The sequence below is a fragment of the Stenella coeruleoalba genome (assembly GCF_951394435.1).
Source record: "Stenella coeruleoalba genome assembly, chromosome: 3".
Classification (NCBI taxonomy): domain Eukaryota; kingdom Metazoa; phylum Chordata; class Mammalia; order Artiodactyla; family Delphinidae; genus Stenella; species Stenella coeruleoalba.
Window position 1 is genome coordinate 58,835,275 of NC_137148.1, and position 24,290 is coordinate 58,859,564.

Consider the following 24,290-nt stretch of genomic DNA (forward strand, 5'->3'; position numbering starts at 1 on the left):
TTTCCTTCAAGTGTGTGTGTGCGCACGTGCACGAGGCAGAGAGACGAGAGGGACAAGAGAGACAGAGAGACAGAGGGCTTGAGTGTACAAGCACAAAAGTGGGTGTGCTTTGGAATCAAAGTGAAGGGCTGAATATTAAGAATTTTCAAATTATTACCTGCATAAGAAATCAGATACTACTAGTCATTCAAAGTCAACAGTCAGGCTGGCTGCATAAGAATCACTCCTAAAAACTCAGGTTCCTTGGCCTATCTCTAAGATTAGATTAGGTACGGAACCAAAGACCATGAATTACTACAACTCCTTCCAGTTTCGTAAGCTCTTTAATTTCCCCACAATTGTTTTATTTTATGTGTTTCCCCAAAATGATGAAAAATACTTTTGAGGCTATCCTTAGAAAACAGGGGAAAATGCATCTTATTCTGAAGCCAGTTTTTGAGACAAAGGTTAGAGTGACTTCAGTATAAACTTAGGAAAGTACTTTGAATTACTGGGATTTGTTGTAAGGAAAGGAGTAACCCTGGGAAACCCCTGGTTAGAGGCTTGTGATAGTAATCCTATTTGGTTCTTGACTCTGGTTGTCACAGAATTATCATTTTTTGTTTTGTACCTCCTCTCCTCATATATTGTCCCCAACTGGTCTAAGACAGGGAAACTGGGGGAAAAAGAGGGTGCACTGCAGCAGAGAAGGGTGATATAACATTAGTTATGTCTGCTTTTCATAAATGTGTACCGCCCTTTCCAATAACTTCAAAATCGGCTGCTGACTGGTGAAGACCACATTCTCTTCAGTTTTCTGAAGGTTTATTAGTGTACCCTAACAAGCAAAGACTTAATTCTAGTATCTAGGATCTATTTTTAGAAAATATGGAAAACTAACCAAATCATGCCTGCAGGAAGGAAAAAAATACCATTTTTCCCTTTTACATGACACTTAAAAAAAATCTACCTAAAGTAAGCACATCACAGATTCCGAGAAAGGAATTGTGAGAGAAGGTGTCATTCTTCTAGAATTTAAGTTAAACGGTGTTTAAACGGAGTGCTGTAAACAAACAAACAGAAAATAACAAGTTTTGGTGGAGATGTGGGGAAACTGGAACCCTTGTACATTGCTGGTAGGAATGTAAAATGATTTAGTTGCTGTGGAAAACAGTAATGGCTGTTCCCTCAAAAGTTAAACATATAATAACTATATAATATAGCAATTCCACTCCTTGGTATACACCCAAAAGAACTGAAAACAGGTATCCAAACAAATATACGTATATATCTGTTAATGGCAGCACTATGTCCAACAGCCAGAAAGTGGAAACCCAAATGTCCATCAAAGGATGAATAAATAAGTAAACTGTGGTTTATATATATATGTAATGGAAGCCATAAAAAGGAATGAAGTACTATTACAATGTAGATAATCCTTAAAAGCATTATGCTAAGTGAAAGGTGCCATACACAAAAGGTCATATATTGAAGGATTCCATTTATATAATATATTCAGACTAGGCAAATCCATGCAGACAGGAAGCAGACTGGTAGTTTTCAGGGACTAGAGAGAGTGGGGAATGGGAAGTAACTGCTGAATGGGAAGTAACTGCTGAATGGGTATGGGTTTCTTTCTGGGGTGATGAAACTGTTTTGGAACTACACAGAGCTGGTGGTTGTAAAACACTGTCAATGTACTAAATGCCACTGAATTGTTCACTTTAAAATGTTTATTTGAATATCATGTGAATTTAACCTGAATGGAAAAAAAAAAAGACAAGTGCAATGCCTTCTCAGCAGATGTGGGTGTGTTTTCCCCACAACTAAGAAACAGGTGTTGGTCTGCACATACCTGGAAGACAAGGTTGATGTTGCTGAGGTACCAAGTTTGGGTCTGGAGGCAAGGGTAATTCCTCAGAAATATACTTTAAAAGTTCCTTCCCCTGGTATGTTACCTGCACATAATTAAACACAGAACTTCAAAATCATATATTTTATCAGAAGCAAATACAGCTTTCTCCTGCAAATTGTAACTCCAGTAAAGTATTGATTGTTGTACATTATGTACTGGAAAACTAGCCCACAGCCAAATCTGGGCTGCCATCTTTTTGTAAATAAAGTTTTACTAGAACACAGTGATTCCCATTCATTTACTTAACATCTATGGCTGCTTTTATGCTACAGCAGGATGGAGTAGTTTTGACAGAGACCATATGCTCACAAAGCCTGAAATATGTATTATCTGGCCCTTTACAGAAAAAATTGCTGATCCCTGATATGTACCATTAATTCTCTCATATGTTCACTTATTCAACAAATATTAATCCAGCACCTGCTACTTTATAACTTTAAAAAATTAATGTTGCATTAATAAAATTAAGTCATAAAAGTAAAATGGTACTTTTCTAGAAATCAGATACACAGCTGGTTACATTAACTGCATTTTAGGTCTATACATCAAAGTTTTTTTGTTTTTCTTGGTTTGTTTTTGAACTTAGTTATTGTGTATCAGCCCAAAAGGTCAGAGCTTAGAAATATGTACATACAAATGGGCTGGACTGAGGTAGACTGGCAAACACCTGCCAGAAATGTTCTGAGTCCAAGGGTCTTTGCGTCCTCCGGACCTAGTTCTAGAGCAGTCTAATAGTATACTCCCAGAAGCTAGGTTCACTATGGTTAAACCAGCAAGTCTCAACTTGGACATCCCTTCCTCCAGGATGCCTTCCTATAACTGCTAAGCTCACGTAATGACCCTCCTCTAGGATCCCATAAAGTCTGTGCTCATATTTCTGTCAAGGCACTTATCCCACTTAAAGGAAATTATGTATTAATGTGTCCGTTTCCATTGAACTATAGGCTCCTTGAAGAAGGATCTGTATAATATTAATTTTTATTCTCTAGCTCTTCATATAGTGCCTGACAATACTAAGAAAAAGCTCTTAAGTCCCAGCTCTTAAGCAAAATTCTTAAATTCTCTGAGCCTGAGTTTGTGCATCTGTTAAATGAGTATCTCCAGATTTTTAAGTTGGGAGGAGTAAAGGAGATAATATATATGATAATATATACTTTTGGCATGCTGTCTAGCACACCCTGAGTGCTCAGTAAATGCTTGTTACTGAACAGAACGAGGAAGGCCTAAGGAATACAGAATGGTTAGGCAGACTTTTAGCTCAATCCTATGACTAAACAAAGCTTGGTAATGTCAATGGAACAGACCTGGCCTACTCAGTATGCTAAACCCTCCTCACTTGCCAGGGAAAAAGAGCGGTGAGGCCACTGAATGCCACCTGTCATTTCTCCAAACAACTGACAGTTAACAACAATGGATTTTGAACATTTATCCAAAAACAGCAGAATATACATTCTTTTCAAGTGCACATGGAACATTTTCCAGGACAGATCACATACTAGGCAACAAAACAAATCTCAATAAATTTAAGAAGACTAAAATCATATCAAGCATCTTTTCCAACCACAACACTATGTGACTAGAAATCAACTACAAGAAAAAAAACTGCAAAATATCCTCACAAACACGTGGAGGCTAAACAATATGCTACTAAACAACCAAAAATTCACTGAAGAAAGCAAAGAAGAAAAAAAAAATACCTAGAGACAAATGAAAACAAAATCATGATGATCCAAAATCTATGGGATGCAGCAAAAGCAGTTGTAACAGGGAAGTTTATAGTGACACAAGCTTACCTCAGGAAACAAGAAAAAATCTCAAATAAATGACCTAATCTTACATCTAAAGAAACTAGAGAAAGAAGAACAAACAAAACCTAAAGTTTGTAGACGGAAAGAAATCATAAGGATTAGAGCAGAAATAAATGACACAGAGACTAAAAAATAGAAAAAGTCAATGAAACTAAAATCTGGTTCTTTGAAAAGATAAAATTGATAAACCTTTAGTCAGACTTATCAAGAAAAAAAGGGAGAGGGCCCAAGTCGATAAAATCAGAAATGAAAAGGAGAAGTTACAACCAACACCATAGAAATACCAAGGATCTTAAGAGACTACAAACAACTACATGCCAATAAAATGGACAATCTAGAATGGACAAATTCTTAGAAATGTACAATCTCCCCACACTAAACTAGGAAGAAGTAGAAAATCTGAATAGACCAATTACCAGTAATGAAACTGAATCAGTAATTTAAAAACTCCCAACAAACAAAAGTAAAGGACCAGATGGCTTCACAGGTGAATTCTACCAAACATTTAGAGAAGAGTTAACACCTATCCTTCTCAAACTATTCCAAAAAACTGCAGAGAAAGGAACACTTTCGAACTCATTCTAGAAGGCCAGCATCACACTGATACCAAAACCAGACAAGATATCACAAAAAAACCTCACAAAATTACAGCTAATATCACTGATAAACACAGACACAAAAATCCTCACAAAATATTAGCAAACAGAATCCAACAATACATTAAGAGGACCATACACCATGATCAAGTGGGATTTATCCTAGGGATGCAAGGGTTTTTTGATGTCTGCAAATCCATCAATGTGATATACTATATTAACAAATTGAAGAATAAAAATCATATGATCATCTCAATAGATGCAGAAAAAGCTTTGACCAAATTCAACATCCATTTATAATAAAAACACTCCAGAAAGTGGGTACAGAGGGAATATACCTCAACATAATAAAGATCACATATGACAAACCCATAGTTAACATCATACTCATGGTGCAAAGCTGAAAGCATTTCCTCTAAGATCAGAAACAAGACAAAGATGCCCATTCTTGCTACTTTTATTCACATAGTATTGCAAGTCCTAGCCACAACAATCAGGCAAGAAAAAGAAATAAAAGGCATCTCAATTGGAAACACATAAGTAAAACTGTCACTGTTTGCAGATGACATGATACTATACATAGAAAATACTAAAAACACCACCAGAAAACTACCAGAGCTCATCAGTGAATTCAGAAAAGCTGCAGGATACAAAATTAATATATAGAAAATTGTTGCCTTTCTATACATTAACAATGAACTATGTATGCATATGGCTGATTCACTTTGTTGTACAACAGAAACTAACACGGCATTGTGAAGCAATTATACTCCAATAAATATGTATTTAATAAAAAAACAAATGAACCATCAGAAAGAGATTAAGGAAACAATCCTGTTTACCATTCCATCAAAAAGAATAAAATACCTAGGAATAAACCTACTTAAGGAGGTAAAAGTCCTGTACTTGGGAAACTGTAAGACATTGATGAAAGAAACTGAAAATGAAACAAACAAATGGAAAGAAAAACATGTTGTTGGACTGGAAGAATTAATATTGTTAAAATGACCATACTACCCAAGGCAATCTACAGATTCAATGCAACCCCTATCAAAATACCAATGGCATTTTGCACAGAACTAGAACAAATAATTTAAAAATTTGTATAAAAACACAAAAGACCTGAATAGCCAAAACAATCTTGAGAAAGAAGAACAGAGCTGGAGGAATCATACTCCCTGACTTCAGATTATACTACAAAGCTACAGTAATCAAAACAGTATGGGCACAAAAACACACACACACACAGATCAACAGAACAGAATAGAGAGCCCAGAAGTAAACCTATGCACTTATGGTCCATTAATCTATGACAAAGGAGGCAAGAATATACAATGGAGAAAAGAGAGTCTCTTCAATAAGTGGTGCTGGGAAAACTGGACAGCTACATGTAAAAAAATGAAATTAGAACATTTCTCATACCATATACCAATCCAAATGGACTGAAGACCTAAATGTAAGACTGGAAATCATAAAATTCCCAGAAGAAAACATAGGCAGAACACGCTTTGATATAAATCAGAGCAATATTGTTTTGGATCTGTCTCCTAAGGCAAAAGAAACAAAATAAAAAATAAACAAATGCGACCTACTTAAACTTAAAAGCTTTTGTACAGCAAAAGAAACCACTGACAAAATGAAAACACAACCTACTGAAGGGGAGGAAATACTTGCAAATGATATAACTATTTGCAAGTATTAAGGGGGTAATATCCAAAATGTATAAACAGCTCATACAACTCAATATCAAAAAACAAACAGCCTGGTCAAAAAATGGGCAGAAGACCTGAATAGAAATTTTTCCAAAGAAGACATACAGATGGCCAACAGTCACATGAAAAGATGTTTGACACTGCTAATCATCAGAAAAATGAAAATCAAAACCACAATGAGGTATCACCTCACACCTGTCAGAATGGCTATCATCAAAAAGAATACAAATAACATATGTTGGCAAGGCTGTGGAGAAAGGGGAACCCTTTCGTATGCTGTTGGTGGGAATGTATATTGGTGCAGGCACAGTGGAAAACAGTATGGAGATTTCTCAAAAAACTAAAAATAGAACTGTCATATGATTCAGCAATTCCAGTCCTGGGTATGTATCTGAAAAAAAAAAACCCCAAAAACACTAATTTGAAAAGGTACATGCACCCAATGTTCATAGAAGCATTATTTACAGTTGCCAAGATATGAAAGCAACCTAAGCGCCCATCAACAGATGAGTGGATAAAGAAGATGTGGTATATATGTACAATGGAATATCACTCAGCCATAAAAAAGAATGTAAACTTGCCATCTGCAACAATATGGATGGACCTGGAGGGTATTATGCTACGTGAAATAAGTCAGACAGAGAAAGACAAATACTCTGTTATCACTTATATGTGGAATCTATAAAATAAAATGAATGAGTATAACAAAACAGAAACAGACACAGATAGAGAAAATAAACTAGTGGTTACCAGAGTGGAGCGGGAAGAAGGGCAAGATAGGGGTAGGAGATTAAGAGGTACAAACTACTATGTATAAAATAAATAAGCTATGAGGATATATTGTACAGCACAGGGAATATAGCCAATATTTTATAATAAATTTAAGTATAATCTATAAAGATTTTGAATGACTATGTTGTACAGCTGGAATCAACTATACCTCAGAAATAATAAAGTTTACCTGCAAGTATATAAAAAGAAGAAAGAATGGATTTTGTTCACATTATCACCCTGACAATATCCAACACACCTTATACACTCATCAATGTGTAGGCTCAGTACGTTTTCACCTATGTCTCAGATTTAAAGTATATTTTTATCAGTTAGTGCTGGGTAAAATTTTACCTTAGTAGCCTTAGAGGTCATGAGTCCCCATAGGTCCCAGACATCACTAGGGATAATTCACACATTCAAAGAACACAGCTTTAAGAAAATCCACTGAGTTAAAAAATCTATTTTCCACAAGGTAGGAGTGATTTAATGAACAAGGATAACAATGAATAGAACTCAAACTGAACAGGCACTAGGTCACTTCAGGAGACTGAAGTGGCAAGAGGAGTGAGTGATGTCCAGTGGAGTACGCATGAGGATTCCCTTGGCAAAGCTGTACAGCAGCTCAGCTGCTTGGGTACGAGGTATGAGTCATCTCCGTGTCTAGTGGCTGTGTCATTCTATCTGATGTAGGACAAGACCTAGTTTTCTGGCATTTCTTGCCTGACAACCAACCAGTTCTGGCTCTATAGCCCCACCACTGTACTAGGAACTAGTCGGTAGAAATGTTCACATTTACCGAGGTAGCAAAAAGCTCCTATCAAGAAGTGACTGTGAATTCAGGAGTTACCCCAAGACAAGAGGGGTAGAGGTTACTGTGGTAAATTTTAAAAGAGGCTTTAAAAAATTGTAAACAAACTCACTGGGGCAGTGCTTCTCAGCTTGTGGTATTTACTAGAAGTACATGAGTGTCCTACAGTAATTTTTGAAACTATTTCCATTTTTAGGATAATTAAAAAGAAATCTAAGCTTGCTCAGATAATCTGTATGAGTATCTTATATCCAAAAATTGCCCCAATTTTAGTGCCCACATTTGTATTTGGCTTCACTATCACATAGATGTTAAACAATATGACTCCAATTGACATGGCTAATGAGAAAAGACCAGAGGCAATGTGATATGTAAATGAGGCATATAAGTACAGAGTGAGAGCCAAATGATATCACAGCCAGCTATTCAAAAGCAGAAAATGCAGTAGTTCCAACAGAGAAAAAGAGTGGGAGGACTGAGTCATCATCAGTGGGCCACAGGCATGTTAAGCTCAAAACAACCTAAGCTACAGCAATTAGTACCATATTCACACTGTGAGCATAGATTCAGTTTCAGCAAAACAATATCATCTATCATGAATTTAAGAAACTTTGCAATAAAAAGGGATTTCCATGGGTAAAATGTTAATTACTAACATGCAAATATGATTTATGAATCCATGGAAAGGATTAGGCAGGTTGAATTGAAAGCAGATGGCCTGGTGACTCCAGTGGTGGGAAATAAAAAATAATAATAATACAGGAAAAAAGGAACACAGAGAGACTATAATGTAAAGCAGAGAAAATTTAAAATGTGCTCATGTAAGTGAAGGAACTGAAACACTGTTCTGGAGGCACCTGCAACAGAGGTCTAGGAGACCAGAATGCAGAGTTTAGGGACTAAGACTGAGATAGGAGCTAGAAAGGAGAGTGGGCAGAGCTGAGTTGGACAAAAAACGAGAGAGGAAACCACCTTCTATTACTGGTGCACTGAGACTTACTGTAATGGCTAGTGGAGGTTAAAGGTATTTGCAATTCTGTGAAACAGTAATGGTGACTGTCTGATGACTCACACTTTCCTGGGTGAATCATTGCAATACTGTTCCCTGAAGGGGTGCCATGGACATCTGGAGGTGGCTGATCACTGGACCTCAAGGGTGTCAGTCATCGATACTCTTCAAATTGGTTATTAAACTGGGCTTATAACTCAGAAGTCAGAACTGAGGGGGAGACCACTAAGTCTGGGAAGTCTGAATAAAAATTCAGAAATATTTTTGGGGGAGGCTAGCAATTCATGGATAAGACTATGTTCAAACACAAAAGTGCACCATAACTTCTGTGTGTCTTAGGCCCCTTTATCATAATTTTCGTCTTTAGGGGAATATTTTGCTTTATTTTATCAGAATACTAGTAACATATTAATTAAATTATCAATTCACCAGTGGTTCCAAATTTTCTATGTGGAGTCACAGGGACCTGCAATCACTGTGGAGGTGAGGTGGCAGGGACAAGAGGGGAAGATCGGGGGCATTCAATTTTCTGAGACTAGGTGAGGAACAAGGAAGGAGAGGCTCAGTTAGCTGTGCAATCCTGCTGTGGGGAATTCTGGCAAATAGGAATTGTGGGAGAAAGCATGTAGTACACTGCAGAAGGGGTGCATGAGGACAAAACTAATTTGGAGAACTTTCAGATTTCTTAAAAAAAGGAAATAGTTTTATTATAAAAAAATATGTACCTTTCCATGTGAATATGAAGTTAAAGATAACTTAAGAATGACCCACCTTACTCCAAGCATAATTCCAGGTCACGTAACTATCAGCTCCTAGAAGATCCTTGAGCCAGATGACTGGGTTTTGATAAATCTGACCATTTTCTACCTTAATTTTGCCATTCAATAAAACACTGGCTTTATGGGTAGTCTCCTGAGGTGAAAAATAAAACAAAAATTAGGATTAAAAAGTATCTGAAATATATGAACTTCTGCTTCTGTCCATGATGAAGTAACAGGGACCAGATTTACCCTAACACATGACACAACCAAAAAAAAAGGCAAACTAAATATATGAAACAATGGTTTCCAAGATACCAAACATCAGGGAACAAAGTACAGTGATCCTGAGAAATGAGAAACTAATGAGGTGAGCCCTGTAATTGTCCCAACTCACTGCCTTGAGAGTTTCCATGTCATGTTACAGAGAGAGGGCATCCAGGCAAAACCCGTGGATTCTCTGAGTTGAATAGACAGAGCATAGTCTAGGGAGGCATGATGGCTAGAGTCTGCAGGACAGAGTACTGAAGAAGAGAGAAATATATAGAGAGAGAACTCTGCAGATCTTCAGAGAACTCTGCAGAACTCTGCAGATCTTCCGCTGAGCTGTGATTGGCCATGTGTGTGAGGAAATTACCCAAGCCTGGGAAAAGAACTACTTGAAAGAAGTAGAGGTAATGGCATTCTCGGGCATTCTCAAAGGGCAGAAATAGCACCTGTTCCCAATAGTAAGACTAGAAAAACCTCAAAACTGATGGGGCATTGGGAGGTACACAGAAGAGTCTTGCCTCTGTAGTGGGATATAATTAGCCTTAGACTGAACACTGATCCAATCCTGCCTAACAAATTATAAAAGCAAGACCCAAAAGGATAAAACTGTTTCTGTGTAAATTAACTATATTCTAGAACAAATATCCAAAATATTTTTAAGAATAAAAACATATCTGGCATCCAACAAGCTAAATTTCACAATTCTGGGATCCAATAAAAAATTAACAGGCCTAGAAACAGGTAGGAAAATAAACCCATATGGAGGAGAGAAAGCAATCAATTGAAAATGACTGAGAACTCTCAAAGATGTTAGAATTAGCAGATAAGGACATTAAATAGTTATTATATTCCACATGTTCCAAATGTTACATGGAGACATGGAAGATATAAAAGAAGACTCAAATCAAACTTCTAGAGATGAAAATTACAACATATGAAATGAAAAATACACTGGATGATATTAACAGATTAGACACTGCAAACAAAAAGATTAGTGAATTCAAAGACACAGGAATAGGAATGGCATAAAAAACCCACAGAGAAAAGAGAATTTAAAAATAAGATCATCACAGTGAATTGTGGAATGATTTTAAGCAGCCTAATATATATGTAATGGGAATTCAAAAACGAGGGGAGGGAAGAAAAAATATTTGAAGAAATAATAGCTGAAATTTTTCCAAATTTGGAAAAAAAATTTCCAAATTCTTCTGTTTAACCTGTACTGGTGAGACAGAGTCTCTACCTTTGGCAAGGTGCTACTGAGACTATTGGGGTCCTGCTCACACTTGCCCTGGCTTGTAAGGTGGTAGTTTCACGTCAGGAGAGGCAAGTTGAAAAGGCAAGAGGCTAGTGTGCCCCTTTCCAATAAATGCTCAGATCCTAAAGCAGGGGTATAATTCAGAGAGAAGTTGCCATGTTCCTGCCCTAAGCTCCAGAGCCATGGCACAAATATTTTGCCTGGGAACAATAACAAACGTAAGAGAAGATGGGGATCAATACACAGACTTGCTACAATACATTGCCTACTCTAAAATATCTAAAATGCCCAGTTCCAACAAAAAATTATGAGACATGTGAAGAAACAGGAAGTATGACACATACAGCAAAATAAACTAACGAAAAAGCAACATAAACTGCCTGTGAGAATGACCAGGTGTTAGATTTAACAAAGACTTCAAAACAGCCGTTTAGAGCTTCCCTGGTGGCGCAGTGGTTGAGAGTCCGCCTGCCGATGCAGGGGACATGGGTTCATGCCCCGGTCCGGGAAGATGCCACATGCCGCGGAGCGGCTGGGCCCGTGAGCCATGGCCGCTGAGCCTGTGCATCCGGAGCCTGTGCTCCATAACGGGAGAGGCCACAACAGTGAGAGGCCCGCGTACCGCAAAAAAACAAACAACAACAAAAAAAAACAGCCGTTTATATACATGTTCAAAGAACTAAAGGAAACCATAATTAAGGACGGAAAGCAAGGTATGATAACAATATCACATCAAACAGAAAGTATCAATAAAGAAACAATTTATTAAGAAACAAAAAGAAGTTGAGTTGAAAAGTACAATAACTAAAATGAAAAATTTAATAGAGAGGCTCAACAGATTTTCAATGTCAGAAGAAAGAATTAGTGAATTTGAAGAGAGATCAATAGAGATTATGTAAGCTGAAGAAGAAAAAGAAAAAAGAGTGAAGAAAAATGAAAAAGCTTCAGAGAAATGTGGGACACCATTAAGCACACCAACATATGCATAATGGGAGTACCAAAAGGACAGGAAAAAGGAGCAGAAAAAATATTTGAAGAAATAATGGCTAAAAATTTCCCAAATTTATTAAAAAACATTAATCTACATATTCAGGAAGCTCAGTGACGTCCAACAAGGATAAACACAAAGAGAGACATAAATAGATACATAGTAAAAATACTGAAAGTCAAAGACCATAAGAAATTATTGAAAGAAGCAAGTGAAAAATGACTCATCACTTACAAGGTAAACCCCAAAAGATTAACAACTGACTTCTTATCAGAAACAATGAAAGCCAGAAGCAGTGGAATAACACACTCAAAGTACACAAAGAAAAACCTGTAACCAAGAATCCTATTTGCAGCAAATATTTCAAAAATAAAGGTGATGTAAAGACCTCTCTTGAGAAAATTTGTTGCTAGCAGACCTGCCTTACAAAAAATACTAAAGGAAGTTCTTCAGGTTGAAATCAAGTGACCCCCAAATGGTAATATGAATCCACATGGAAAAACAAAGAGCATCAGTAAAAGTAATCACATATTATAAAAGACAGTATAAATGCACATTTCTTCTTTCTTTGCTTAACTGGTTTTTAAAACAATTGTACAAAACAATAGGGATATAATACATATATATTTGCAAAAGCACAAAGGCGGTGGGTGGAAGAAGTTTTACTGGGCCAAGAAAATGACTCCATATGGTAACTCAAATCCACAGGAACAAATGAAGAGAACCAGCAAGGATAAGTAAGAAGGTTAATATATCAAAAGTTATAAATATAAACTTGCTCTCCTTTCTTCTCAGCTCCTTTAAAAGTCACAAAATTTTATAAAGTAATAATTATAACAATGAATTATTGGCTTTATAACATTTACAGATATATCAATAATATATATAATAATAATATCACAAAAGGGAAAGAGGAAAGTTGAGCAACACTATAAACTAACTAGACTGAACAGGCATCTATAGAAAACTCCTAATGATAGGAGGATATATACATTCTTCTCAAGTACACATGGGACATTCTCTAGCATAGGCTACACACTATCTAAGCCACAAAATAAGTCGCAGAAAATTTAAAAGGACCAAAATAATACAAAGTATGTTCTCTAAGAGCAATGGAATGAAATTAGAAATTAATAACAAAAAAATGAGAAACTCACAATTATGTGGAACTCAAACAACATACTCCTAAATAAACAACGGGTTAAAGAAGTAATCAAAAGGTAAATGAGAAAATACTTTGAGATGAATGAAAATGAAGGCAAAACATACTGAAACTTATGGGATGCAGTAAAAGCAGTGGGTTAGAGGGAAATTTATAGGTATAAATGCCTATATTGAAAAAGAAGAAAGATCTCACATCAATAACCTAAACTTACAAGAAAGACACTGGAAAGAAAACAGCAAACTAAACTAAAGCAAGCAGAAGGAAGGAAATAGTAACTATTAAAGTGGAAAAAGTAAAACATGCAATAGAAAAATAGAGAAAATCAAAAAAATCAAAATTGGTTCTTTGGAAAGATTAATAAAACTGACAAACCTTTAGCTAGATTAACCAAGAAAAGCAAGAGGGAAGACTCAAATTACTAAGAGCAAAAATGAAAATGTGGACATTACTACTGACCTTATAGAAATAAAAAGGACTATAAGAGACACTATGAACAGCTGTATGCCAATAAATTAGATGAAATGAGCAAATTCCTAGAAAGATACAAACTACCAAAACTGACTCAAGAAGAAATAGACAATCTGAAAAAAAAACTATAAAAAGTAGACACAATTAATAATCAAAAAACTATCAACAACAACAAAAAAGCCCAGGTACAGATGGTTTTACTGCTGATTACTAGAAAACATTTTTAAAAGACTTAATACCAATTCACAAACTCTTCCAAAAAACAGAAGAGAAGGAAACACTTTGGAATTCATTCTGTGAGACCAGTATTACTCTGAGCCCAAAACCAAAGACAACACAAGAAAACTACAGACCAATATGCTTAAATGACTCTATGGACACCCTGTAGGAAGAAAGAGGAAAAAATACAAAAACAGTAGAAAACTTTTTTTTTAGCAATCATTTAGATTTTATACTTTGCGTATGTACATACATCAAAACTTGTCGAATTATATACTTTAAATACATGTAGCGTATTGTATGTCAATTGTATTTCAATAAAGCTGTTAAAAATAGCTGAAATACAAAGAATTATATTAGAATTTTATCATTGCTGATCCAGAGGAGTAACCACAGCTGTCAAAATTTTAGCTAATGTAACCAATAACTGAAATTTGAGTTGCTTTGGCTAATGTGAAGTAGGTATTACTTAGCAATAAATTGGTTGACAGGCAAGCAAACAGGAACATCAAGGGATCTGAGATCAAGCTGCTAATTTAGTGTTTAAACTATAGTTTGGAGCATTAAAATTAAGTTTTTTTTGCTCCTAACTTATAAATAAAGCTTATTAACTAGGAAAAGTCTTATAATCCAGAAGTAGAAAGGGTTGAAAAAAGGGGTCATTTAGATTAAATTCCAATTAGCTTGGATTGGTTTTCTGTTGGACTGGTCCACAAGCAAAGCAGCATTCCAGGACCCTGCAAACTTTGCCACTCTTATATCCTCTTTCAAAAAATGAATAGGGGGAAAAGGGAAAGGAAGCCTCATTTGTAGGCATTTCTAGCAGAATCTTTTTTTTCCTCTTCTGTTATTATGCATATGTGATATTGTTTTAATTGAGTTATATCTACCCAAACTCCAAGTCACTTTCTGTTTCTAAATTGAGCTACTATGGAAGATGTGTTTATACTTAACCCTTATTAGGGGAAGCTTTAGCAGTACACACTGGTAGTTCCCAAAACTTTGGAACCAAACACAGCTCCAATTTATTATTTTTATTTTGTTCTTAAATCCTTCCTGCTGCAGTAAAACTAATTTTGGTCTGAGAGCCTAAAGGTGCTTGTAACTAAAATGTACAGGGCAATTTTAGAAGCATGATTTCACTTGCTAAGATATAATGGTCTCTCCATTCAAGAAGCCCAGCCAAACCCTATTCCCCTAATTAGAGCTAAACACTGACACTATGTGACAGCAACATTTACTCACTTACTTATAAAATTTACGTAATTTTAGAGAAAAAAAAAGGATACCTGTGTTTTGAATTCCAGAATATTATTTCCCGGATTAATTCTTCCTAGCAGTATCAGATCCTTTATCTGCATACATTTCTTTTTAGGAGTTGTGCTGTATTTTGAAGGATTTTTTACAGTATGTTGACGGCCAGACCCAGAGGAGGAGGAGCTCTGACTATCATTTGCATGTGGAACAGCAAGAGCTGATTTTCTAAGATAAGCTTTCACCTGATGCCCCGTATTACTGCCAAAGACATCAATCCCTTGATGTACCAGGGATTCTGATGTCCCCATATGTGGTTGCTGCGAAGCTGTTTTCCTGTTTCCTTTTTTTGGATCACAATTGGAAAGAGCCTGATCACAAATAATAGTTGATGGATTGGCATCATTGTGGGCAAATACACTTGCGGTTTCTGAAATCTTTAATGTGCCATTTACTGCTGAAGGACTAAAGGACTCATGCCCTTTGGCTGTAGTATCTGTAAGATCATTTTCTTTTTGTGAATATTCTGCTTGAGCAATAAAAGAAATAGGTTGCGATTGTAATTTAATCTTCTTAGTGCCATCTGAAAGTCTGGATTTTGATAATCTATCTAAGGTACAGTCACTGACACTTTGTTTAGAATTCAGTTCATTTCCAGAAAATTCTTCCCTTCTCACTGTCTTTGAATTTAGACAAGTGTTGGTATTTTGGTTGTCATGCCAGATTTCCAAAGACAACTGTGTTTCCTGCATGCTTCCACAAACAAGGCTGACAGGAGAAACTGAACATGACTGGGGCTGTACTGAATTTTCCAGACTAGTAAACTCTTGGCTGTCCTTTTCTTTAGAGATTTCTGAGCTCAATGGCAGCTTCTTGAAACTAAGACCAGACAAAGATGTAACATTCTTATAGTTCTGAATTTTCTGGCTTATTTTTTTCTGTTTTTTTGCTACAAGTAAAAGGCTCTTCTGCCTTGTGGCCAAGTTAGCTAGTTGGTCTCTCAGGACTCCATGCTTAAATGACTCTATGGACACCCTGTAGGAAGAAACAGAAAGAGGAAAAAATATAAAAACAGTAGAAAACTTTTTTTTAGCAATCATTTAGATTTTATACTTTGTGTCAAATTAATCAGCTCGAAGTACACAAGAGACTATCTTTGCAATGTATATTCTTTGAGAGGAAACTGTTGCTTTACTTGAGGTAAATAAGTTTGCCTTTTTTAGGTGACAGCGTGGTTATCCACATTTATATTCACATCATTACATATCAGTTGTGAGTCAGCCCTAAAAGAGAAACAAAACTTGGGTTGTTTATCTAGATACCTAGTAGTCCTTTAGTTGGAAGGTATAAATTGATGGCCAAGGAGCAACACCATTCTTTAAGTTTGGAATTCGCTTACCTGTTTACAGTGAAATGGTGTATCAAGAAGTAAAATTTGGGAGTAAGTTCCACCCAAATTCCCTTAGTTATGGAGGACTGAGATTGTTTTGTGAATAATTATAAGTAAGCTAGACCTGAGAAATGTCAATTCATCAAGTACTTATTGTATTGGGTTGGCCAAAAAGCTCATTTGGGTTTTTCCACAAGATGTTACGGAAAAACCCGAATGAACTTTTTGGCCAAACCAATAATTGTACTTTGAATCTGTAGTGAGGTACTTTGAAGTGACTACCCAGATAAGCATTATCCTGTGTGCCCTCCTTAAACCAAGTCTCTCAGGGGCTTGAAGACTGAGTGGGAGGAAACTGGCTCATCCACACCTGTCTTTTGGTTATACTCAACTATTCCACACTGATCTTCAGGATATTGGACACTTTGTTTCCAGTAGCTCTCAAACTTTTTGGTTTCAGGACTTTTTTATACTCTTAAAAATTATTGAGGAATGCAAAGAGCTTTTGTTTATTTGAGTTATATCTATCAATATTTACTGTTTTAGAAAATAAGAGAAAATTTTAAAACACAAGACTACACAAGTGCACATTCCATTAGCTATTAGAGTGATGATATCATCACACGCCATGTGGCCTCTAGAAAATTCCATTGTACACTTATGAGAAAATGAGAGCAAAAGAGGGCAAATAACATCTTAATGTTATTATAAAAATGGTTTCGGGGGCTTCCCTGGTGGCGCAGTGGTTGAGAGTCCGCCTGCCGATGCAGGGGACAGGGGTTCGTGCCCCAGTCCGGGAAGATCCCACATGCCGCGGAGCGGCTGGGCCCGTGAGCCATGGCCGCTGAGCCTGCGCTCCGCAACGGGAGAGGCCACAACAGTGAGAGGCCCGCGTACCGCAAAAAAAAAAAAAAAAAAAAAAGGTTTCAACTTCTTAGACCCCTTGAAATGGTCTCAGGGATCCTCAGGGACCATCTTTTTAGAGGAGCCGTTTTAAGAGAAAGCAATAGTATAGATACTTGTCTCTCCTAACACAGTTTAGAGTTGTCGGTACTGAACTCCAAACCAACTGGATGTCAAAGCAAGTAGTAGATGTAAGTGGAAGAAGCATCAAGAAGAAATCAGATTAGCAAATAACTGGTAGTATAAAATGCAAGAAGCTGGATAGATAGAGAAGAAAGAAGAAATTAATATCACATTTAAAACTACGTGAAACAGAGTTCAGACAGAAAATACAAATGCTCTTTAAATTACAAGAGTTTAAGGCAAATAGCAACATTAGTATGAAGACACACATATATAAAGGCATATTATTCAGCCACAAAAAAGAAATAAATCCTGCCATTTGAGACATCGATGGATCTTGAGAGCGCTATGCTAAGTGAAAATAGTCAGAGAAAGACAAATACTGTATGATCTCACTGATATTTGGAAGCTAAAACAAAAACAAAAAAGGCATAGATACAGAGAACAGATTGGTGGTTGGTGGAGGTGGAGGTGGCACGTGGGTGAAATAGGTGAAGGTAATCAAAAGGTATAAATTTCCAGTTATGAAATAAATAAGGCATGGGAGTGTAATATATAGCATGGTGACTATAGTTGATAATACTGTATTACATATTTGAAAGTTGCTAAGAGAGTAGACCTTAAAAGTTCTCATCACAAGAGAAAAGAAAAAAAGAATAGAAAACTAAAAAAAATAATGCTCAAAACAAGAAAAAATCATATAACAAATTTCTCAAAAAAAAGGATAAGAGGTAAATAATCAATGTAATCAGGATAAAACTCTTTAAGGACCCTGAGAGTTTAGAAGTACACAAAACCACAAAATATACATGATTAAACTGCTTAGAAGAACAACATTTGTGATAGCATAAAAGAAAAAATTTTAATGTAAAAAATGTGAGTTTACTAAGGAAAGAAATTTACTTACGGAATTCATGACCAGAAAGGCTTTCATAAAATTCATGGCTGTAGACAACTTTTTAAGATAGGAAAATGTCCTTTTCTGAACATTTCAAATAATAAAGTAGAAAAACATCTTTCTAGGAAGTATAATTCCTCATGGAGGTAATAGATTAGATGACCTCATAAAGTCCTTTTCTGGTCCCAAGCAACATTTGTAATCTTAAGAAATTCTAGGCCTACTGTAGATAAAAATAGATAAATTCTGAAAACTCTAAAGCATTCCTATTTTTTTTTTTCACTCACCTGTATTTTTTAGCTAAATCATCCCTTTCTGCCTTCTGTTTGGTAAGCACATTGTCCATAACCTCCTTTATCTCTAACATCTTATCAGTGTATTGTTCTAGAAACATGGTAATAAAATAAAAAGTCAGTTAATTGAGAGATAAATGTTAAATTTGGTCACATAGGACTTAGCCTTACTGTTAATTAAAAAGCCATTATTTCCCTAGGAATTATGTCACTCTATGGAAGTACCCTGAAGTGTATAATTAAGAACATGGTATCAAGAAGAAGCAGGCCAGACTGAATTCTAATCCTGCTACCCCATTGACTAAGCTTTGTGAACCTGGACAAGTCACTGACCTCTCTGGTCAGCTTCCTTACCTGTGAAATGAGGGTAGTAAAGGAAAATAAATAGGAAGATAAATATTTTGTCTGTTAAAATTATGTACTTTTTAAAATACAAAAGGAATACATTGTCAATGTAAAGAAAATCTGCAAATAATATGAATGTTTATGGAGAAGAGAAGTCAAAGAGTATCCCACTCAACCACTCCTTCTCCTCAATATTTCACTCCATGAAAGAGATTGCTGTTAATACTTTGGTAGGGGTGTGTAAACTTTAAAATATATTTATATAATATATTGTTCTATACTATATTTGTACTATATATAACTTATACGTACTTAAAAATAAGAGTCACTATCAGTTCTTTTTTTAAATTAATTTATCTTTTATTTTATTTACTTCTGGCTGCGTTGGGTCTTCATTGCTGCACATGGGCTTTCTCTAGTTGTGTGAGTGGGGGCTATTCTTCCTTGCAGTATGCAGGCTTCTCATTGTGGTGGCTTCTCTTGTTGCAGAGCATGGGCTCTAGGCATGCAGGCTTCAGTAGTTGTGGCACGCAGGCTCAGTAGTTGTGGCTCGTGGGCTCTAGAGCACAGGCTCAGCAGTTGTGGCGCATGGGCTTAGTTGCTCTGTGGCATGTGGGATCTTCATGGACCACGGCTCGAACCCGTGTCCCCTGCATCGGCAGGAGGATTCTTAACCACTGCACCACCAGGGAAGTCCCACACTGTCAGTTTTTGTTCTTTACACTTAACACTTAGATAGGGCTATATGATATCTACAGTCACTTATTGATCTATATAAAATTACTTTTATAATAATTAAATTTTTCCTACTTTCTTCCATTGCTTCCCAAGGCATCATGACCTCCCGCATCACAGATTCACAGGATTTACATGTAAAGTCAGTTATGTCCAAACCCAGATTCCCAAATAGGAAATTTCGCTTAGATGAATACATTTTATTTCTTTTAAGCCTACCTGCTATTCATTTCATTTTTGGCTTTGTTTCTTAAGCTTTTTCCTAATTCTTTTAGACCAATGCATATTTTTCTAGATAATTTAACTAGACAAAATCAGTGGTGAAAAATGACATGAAGTTCACAGTTGGAATTTACTCCAGAACCTCTCTCTGCAAATCAGACAAATAAGTATAGAGTCTGTTCCCAGACTAGTTTCTATCTCCCTATTATTATGGCAAAAGATTAGTTTCACGATGTGATGCATATGCTAACAAAGGGGAGAAACTTGTATGATAATTAAGAATTTAGATATAAATTTTTTAGCAGATTTGACACTTTAATAAAAAACATTTACATTATCTATGTCTCCTGTTACATTTGGGTTTTCTAACTGAATTTTAAACCACTGGTAAAAATAACATTATCATAGTAACCAAAAGATTCTATATATTTCTATAAGAATGGATATAAAGATGTTTTATATGTAACTTGATACTATATACTTATTTATCAAAGAGACAAAATTAATCAATGGTATCTTAGAGAAAACCTAGAAATTGCCCTAATATGTGTAAGATTTTAATATGTGATAATAAGGCACTGTAAACAATGAAGATGAGAGGAATTATTCAACAAATAAGACTAGGCAAATGGGGTAGTAATATGGGGGAAAGCCCTATTCTATCCTTATACCGTATGTGGCAGAGAAATTTCAGTTGAATTATAGAGTTAAGATGCTTAGGAAAAAAACATATAAAATGTTTAAAATGAACATTTTTTTCTGTCTCAATTCAGTTGAGGCACTAAAAATATTTGACATCAATGTATATAAGACATCAACAAGAAAAATTTACAAAGAAATGTACAAAAAAAATTCGTTACTCTTGGATCCCTCAACCAGATCAAAGATACAAAAGATGTCAGAATATGGAGGTGGTGACTTTGTAAAGCTGTTTCTTTAGAGAGCTGTAGCTTCACTGGGTGGGATTCTCTATGCTGAGCAGCAAAAGTGAAAGGCGAGGGCGTTTCTCCCCTTTACTTCAAGCCTAAAGGGGGAGTTTCTCAAAGGACTACTAAGAGTGTAACAACTTTCTATTGAGGTGACAATGGACTCATATCTGACTTCCTCTTTGACCTTGAACATCTAGAGGTTGAGACCCTGAAAAGCAGGGAGCTTCTACAGCAGGGCAAGGAGAAAGTTGCTGCTGTGCTAGGAATTGATTGTCCTTCCTTCTAACAGTGGGTCCAAGGAGCCAGGATCTTGAAGACAGTGTGGAGACTGCCCTGTGGTCCTGCTTATGAGGGTTTGTACCTGAGGGTGACAATCTGTGTAAGGTGGACCCAGGAAAAAAAAGAAGCTGAGAGGAGACTGAGAGGGCCCCGGGAAAGAAAAATGTGCACTGTCACATTATGGGAGCTATGTAGAAGTTTCAGAACAGCCTCAGAAATTTTGTTTTGAAGAAACTTAGTTTTAAACAACTGCAAAAGAGTGATGGCGCCAAACACAGTCAGGACTTGATCACCAGCCAAGAACTCTAGAGTCCTACTGCCTTACCTCTCCTCCCCTAAAGGGGCAATGAGACCAAAAATAGGGATCATGATTAGAATAGTCATGGTGATAAAAGAATCATGGTTATAACAGAATAAAATTAAGTTACAAAGCCTGGGGGTGGGGAGGGGAGGAAAGTTTCTCATCTTAGAAGCATTAAAAGAAACAGCAAAGAGGCTGATACATTCTACTATACAGAATTTGAGAATTTCTGTATTTAAGCACACACTAACATGTTATGAATAAAAAGGCAGTTAAGGGGTGAAAAAAGTATTTGCAGCAGTTATGGCAGAAAAGGGGTCAATAACTTGATTATATAAAATGGCTCCAATTTATTAACAAACAGGAACAGTCAGTTCATGAAACAGAAAATAAAACTAGTGAAAAAGTACCACTAATAAAATCAATAAGGCAGATGAAAATACAATGCATATTTTTTATTAAATTAGTAAAAAATTTTTTTCTGTAAAATTATTTAAAATGAAAATACTGAGGCTATTAGCAGCGTGAAGGCAAACAAACATGAATGTGTGTTGGCAGAAGTACAAATTATTATGTAATACTTTAGGAAATCAATTTATCAATATGAACCAATAGATTTTATAATGTTTATATATTTTTGACCCAATAATTTCAATTATGTTAATTTTTCCTAAGAAGATAATCCTAAATCCAGAAAAAACTATGTGTTGTAGTGTAATAGCAAAAAATTATAAAAATCTAAATGCTCAACAAAAAGGGGAAAATTAAGTAAACCATGGAACATTTATTGAACATTTACTATGTAACCACTAAGAATGATGACTATGACAAAAAAGAACGTAAAAACAGCACATCTAGCACACCTACCAAAAAAGATATCCTACATCCAAAGACAAAGAAACCACAATGAGACAGTAGGAAGGGCACAATCGTGATAAAATCAAATCCCATACCTGCCAGGTGGGCAACCCACAAACTGTAAAATAATTATACCACAGAAGTTCTCCCAAAGGAGTGAAAGTTCTGAGCCCCGTATCAGGCTCCTCAGCCTGGGGGTTTGGCAATGGGAGGAGGAGGCCCCAGAGAATCTGGCTTTGAAGGCCAGCAGGGTTTGATCGCAGGAATTCCACAGCACTGCGGGAAACAGAAACTCCACTCTTGGAGGGTGCACACAAGGTCTCATGTGCACCAGGACCCAGGGAAAAAAGCAATGACTTCATTTTAGCCTGGGCCAGACCTACCTGCTAGTATTGGAGGGTCTCCTGCAGAGGTGGGGGGTGGCTGTGCCTCACTGCAGGGACAAAGACACTGGTGGCAGTAGTTCTGGGTAGTACTCATTGGCTTGAGCCCTCCTGGAGGGCACCATTTTCTCACCAAGACCTGGCCCCACCCAACAGCCTATGGGCTCCAGTGCTGGGACATCTTGGGCCAAACAACCAACAGGACAGGAAGACAGCTCCACCCATCAGCAGACAGGCTACTTAAAGTTTCCTGAGCACACAGCTGCTGGCTAAACACACCCCTTGACATGGCCCGCCCACCAGAGGGACAACACCCAGCTCCACCCACCAGTGGGCAGGAAGCAGTCCCTCCCACCAGGAAGCCTGCACAAGCCTCTTATACAGCCTCATCCACTGGGCGTTGGGGTGGGGGCAGAACAGAAGAAGCAAAAAGAACTATAACCCTTCAGCCAGCAGAATGGAAACAGCAATCTCAGAAAGTTAAGACAAAATGAGACAGCAAAGGAGTATGTCCCAGATGAAGGAACAAGATAAAACACCAGAAGAACAACTAAGTGAAGTGGAAATGGGCAATCCATCTGAAAAAGAATTCAGAGTAATGATAGTAAAGACGATCCAAGACTTTGAAAAAATAATGTAGGCAAGGATCGAGAAGATACAAGAAATGTTTAACAAAGACCTAGAAGAATTAAAGAACAAACAAAAAGAGGTGAAAAGTACAATAACTGAAATAAAAAATACACTAGAAGGAATCAATAGCAGAATAACTGAGGCAGAAGAACGGATAAGTGAGCTGGAAGCCAGATGGTGGAAATCACTGCTACAAAACAGAATAAAGAAAAAAGAATGAAAAGAAATGAAGACAGCCTAAGAGACCTCTGGAACAACACTAAATGCACCAACGTTCGTTCACATTACAGGGGTCTCAGAAGGAGAAGAGAGAGAGGAAGGACCTGAGAAAATACTTAAAGAGATAATAGCTGAAAACTTCCCTAACATGGGAAAGGAAATAGTCACCCAAGTCCAGGAAGCACAGATAATCCCAGGCAGGATAAACCCGAAGAGAAACATGGTGAGACACATAGTAATTAAATTGACAAAAATTAAAAACAAAGACAAAATATTAAAAGCTACAAGGGAAAAACAACAAATAACGTACAAGGGAATTCCCATAAGGTTATCAGCGGCTTTCTCAGCAGAAAACCTGCAGGCCAGAAGGGAGTGGCACAAAATACTTAAAGTGATAAAAGGAGAGAACCTACAACCAAGAATACTCTATCCAGCAAGGCTCTCATTCAGATTTGATGGAGAAATCAAAAGCTTTACAGACAAGCAAAAGCTAAGAGAATTCAGCACCATCATACCAGCTTTGCAACAAATGCTTAAGGAACTTCTCTAGGTGGAAAAGAAAAGGACACAACTAGAAATGAGAAAATGATGAATGGAAAAGCTCACCAGTAAAGGCAAACATATAGTAAAGGTAGGAAATCATCCACACACAAATATGATATCAAAACCAGCAATCGTGAGGAGAGTACAAATTCAGGATACTGGAAATGCATTTGAAATTAAAAAAAACAGCATTTAAAACAATCTTGTATATGTATATAGACTGCTATATTAGAACTTCATGGTAACCACAAACCAAAA

General features: G+C 36.6%; 1 protein-coding gene across 4 annotated transcripts in view; it reads right to left on the reverse strand.

Annotated features, from left to right (window-relative positions):
• Window positions 1-24,290, reverse strand: part of ANKRD31 (ankyrin repeat domain 31) — a 129,833-nt gene that overhangs the window by 13,603 nt on the left and 91,940 nt on the right. For all 4 annotated transcript variants that reach the window (XM_079918339.1, XM_079918337.1, XM_079918338.1 and 1 more), the window contains 4 exons: window positions 18,583-18,679; window positions 15,017-16,016; window positions 9,373-9,513; window positions 1,835-1,937 (listed from right to left, as the gene is read on the reverse strand). In XM_079918339.1, coding sequence (XP_079774465.1) covers window positions 1,835-1,937; window positions 9,373-9,513; window positions 15,017-16,016; window positions 18,583-18,679 — 1,341 coding nt within the window. The remainder of the gene's footprint in view (window positions 1-1,834; window positions 1,938-9,372; window positions 9,514-15,016; window positions 16,017-18,582; window positions 18,680-24,290) is intronic.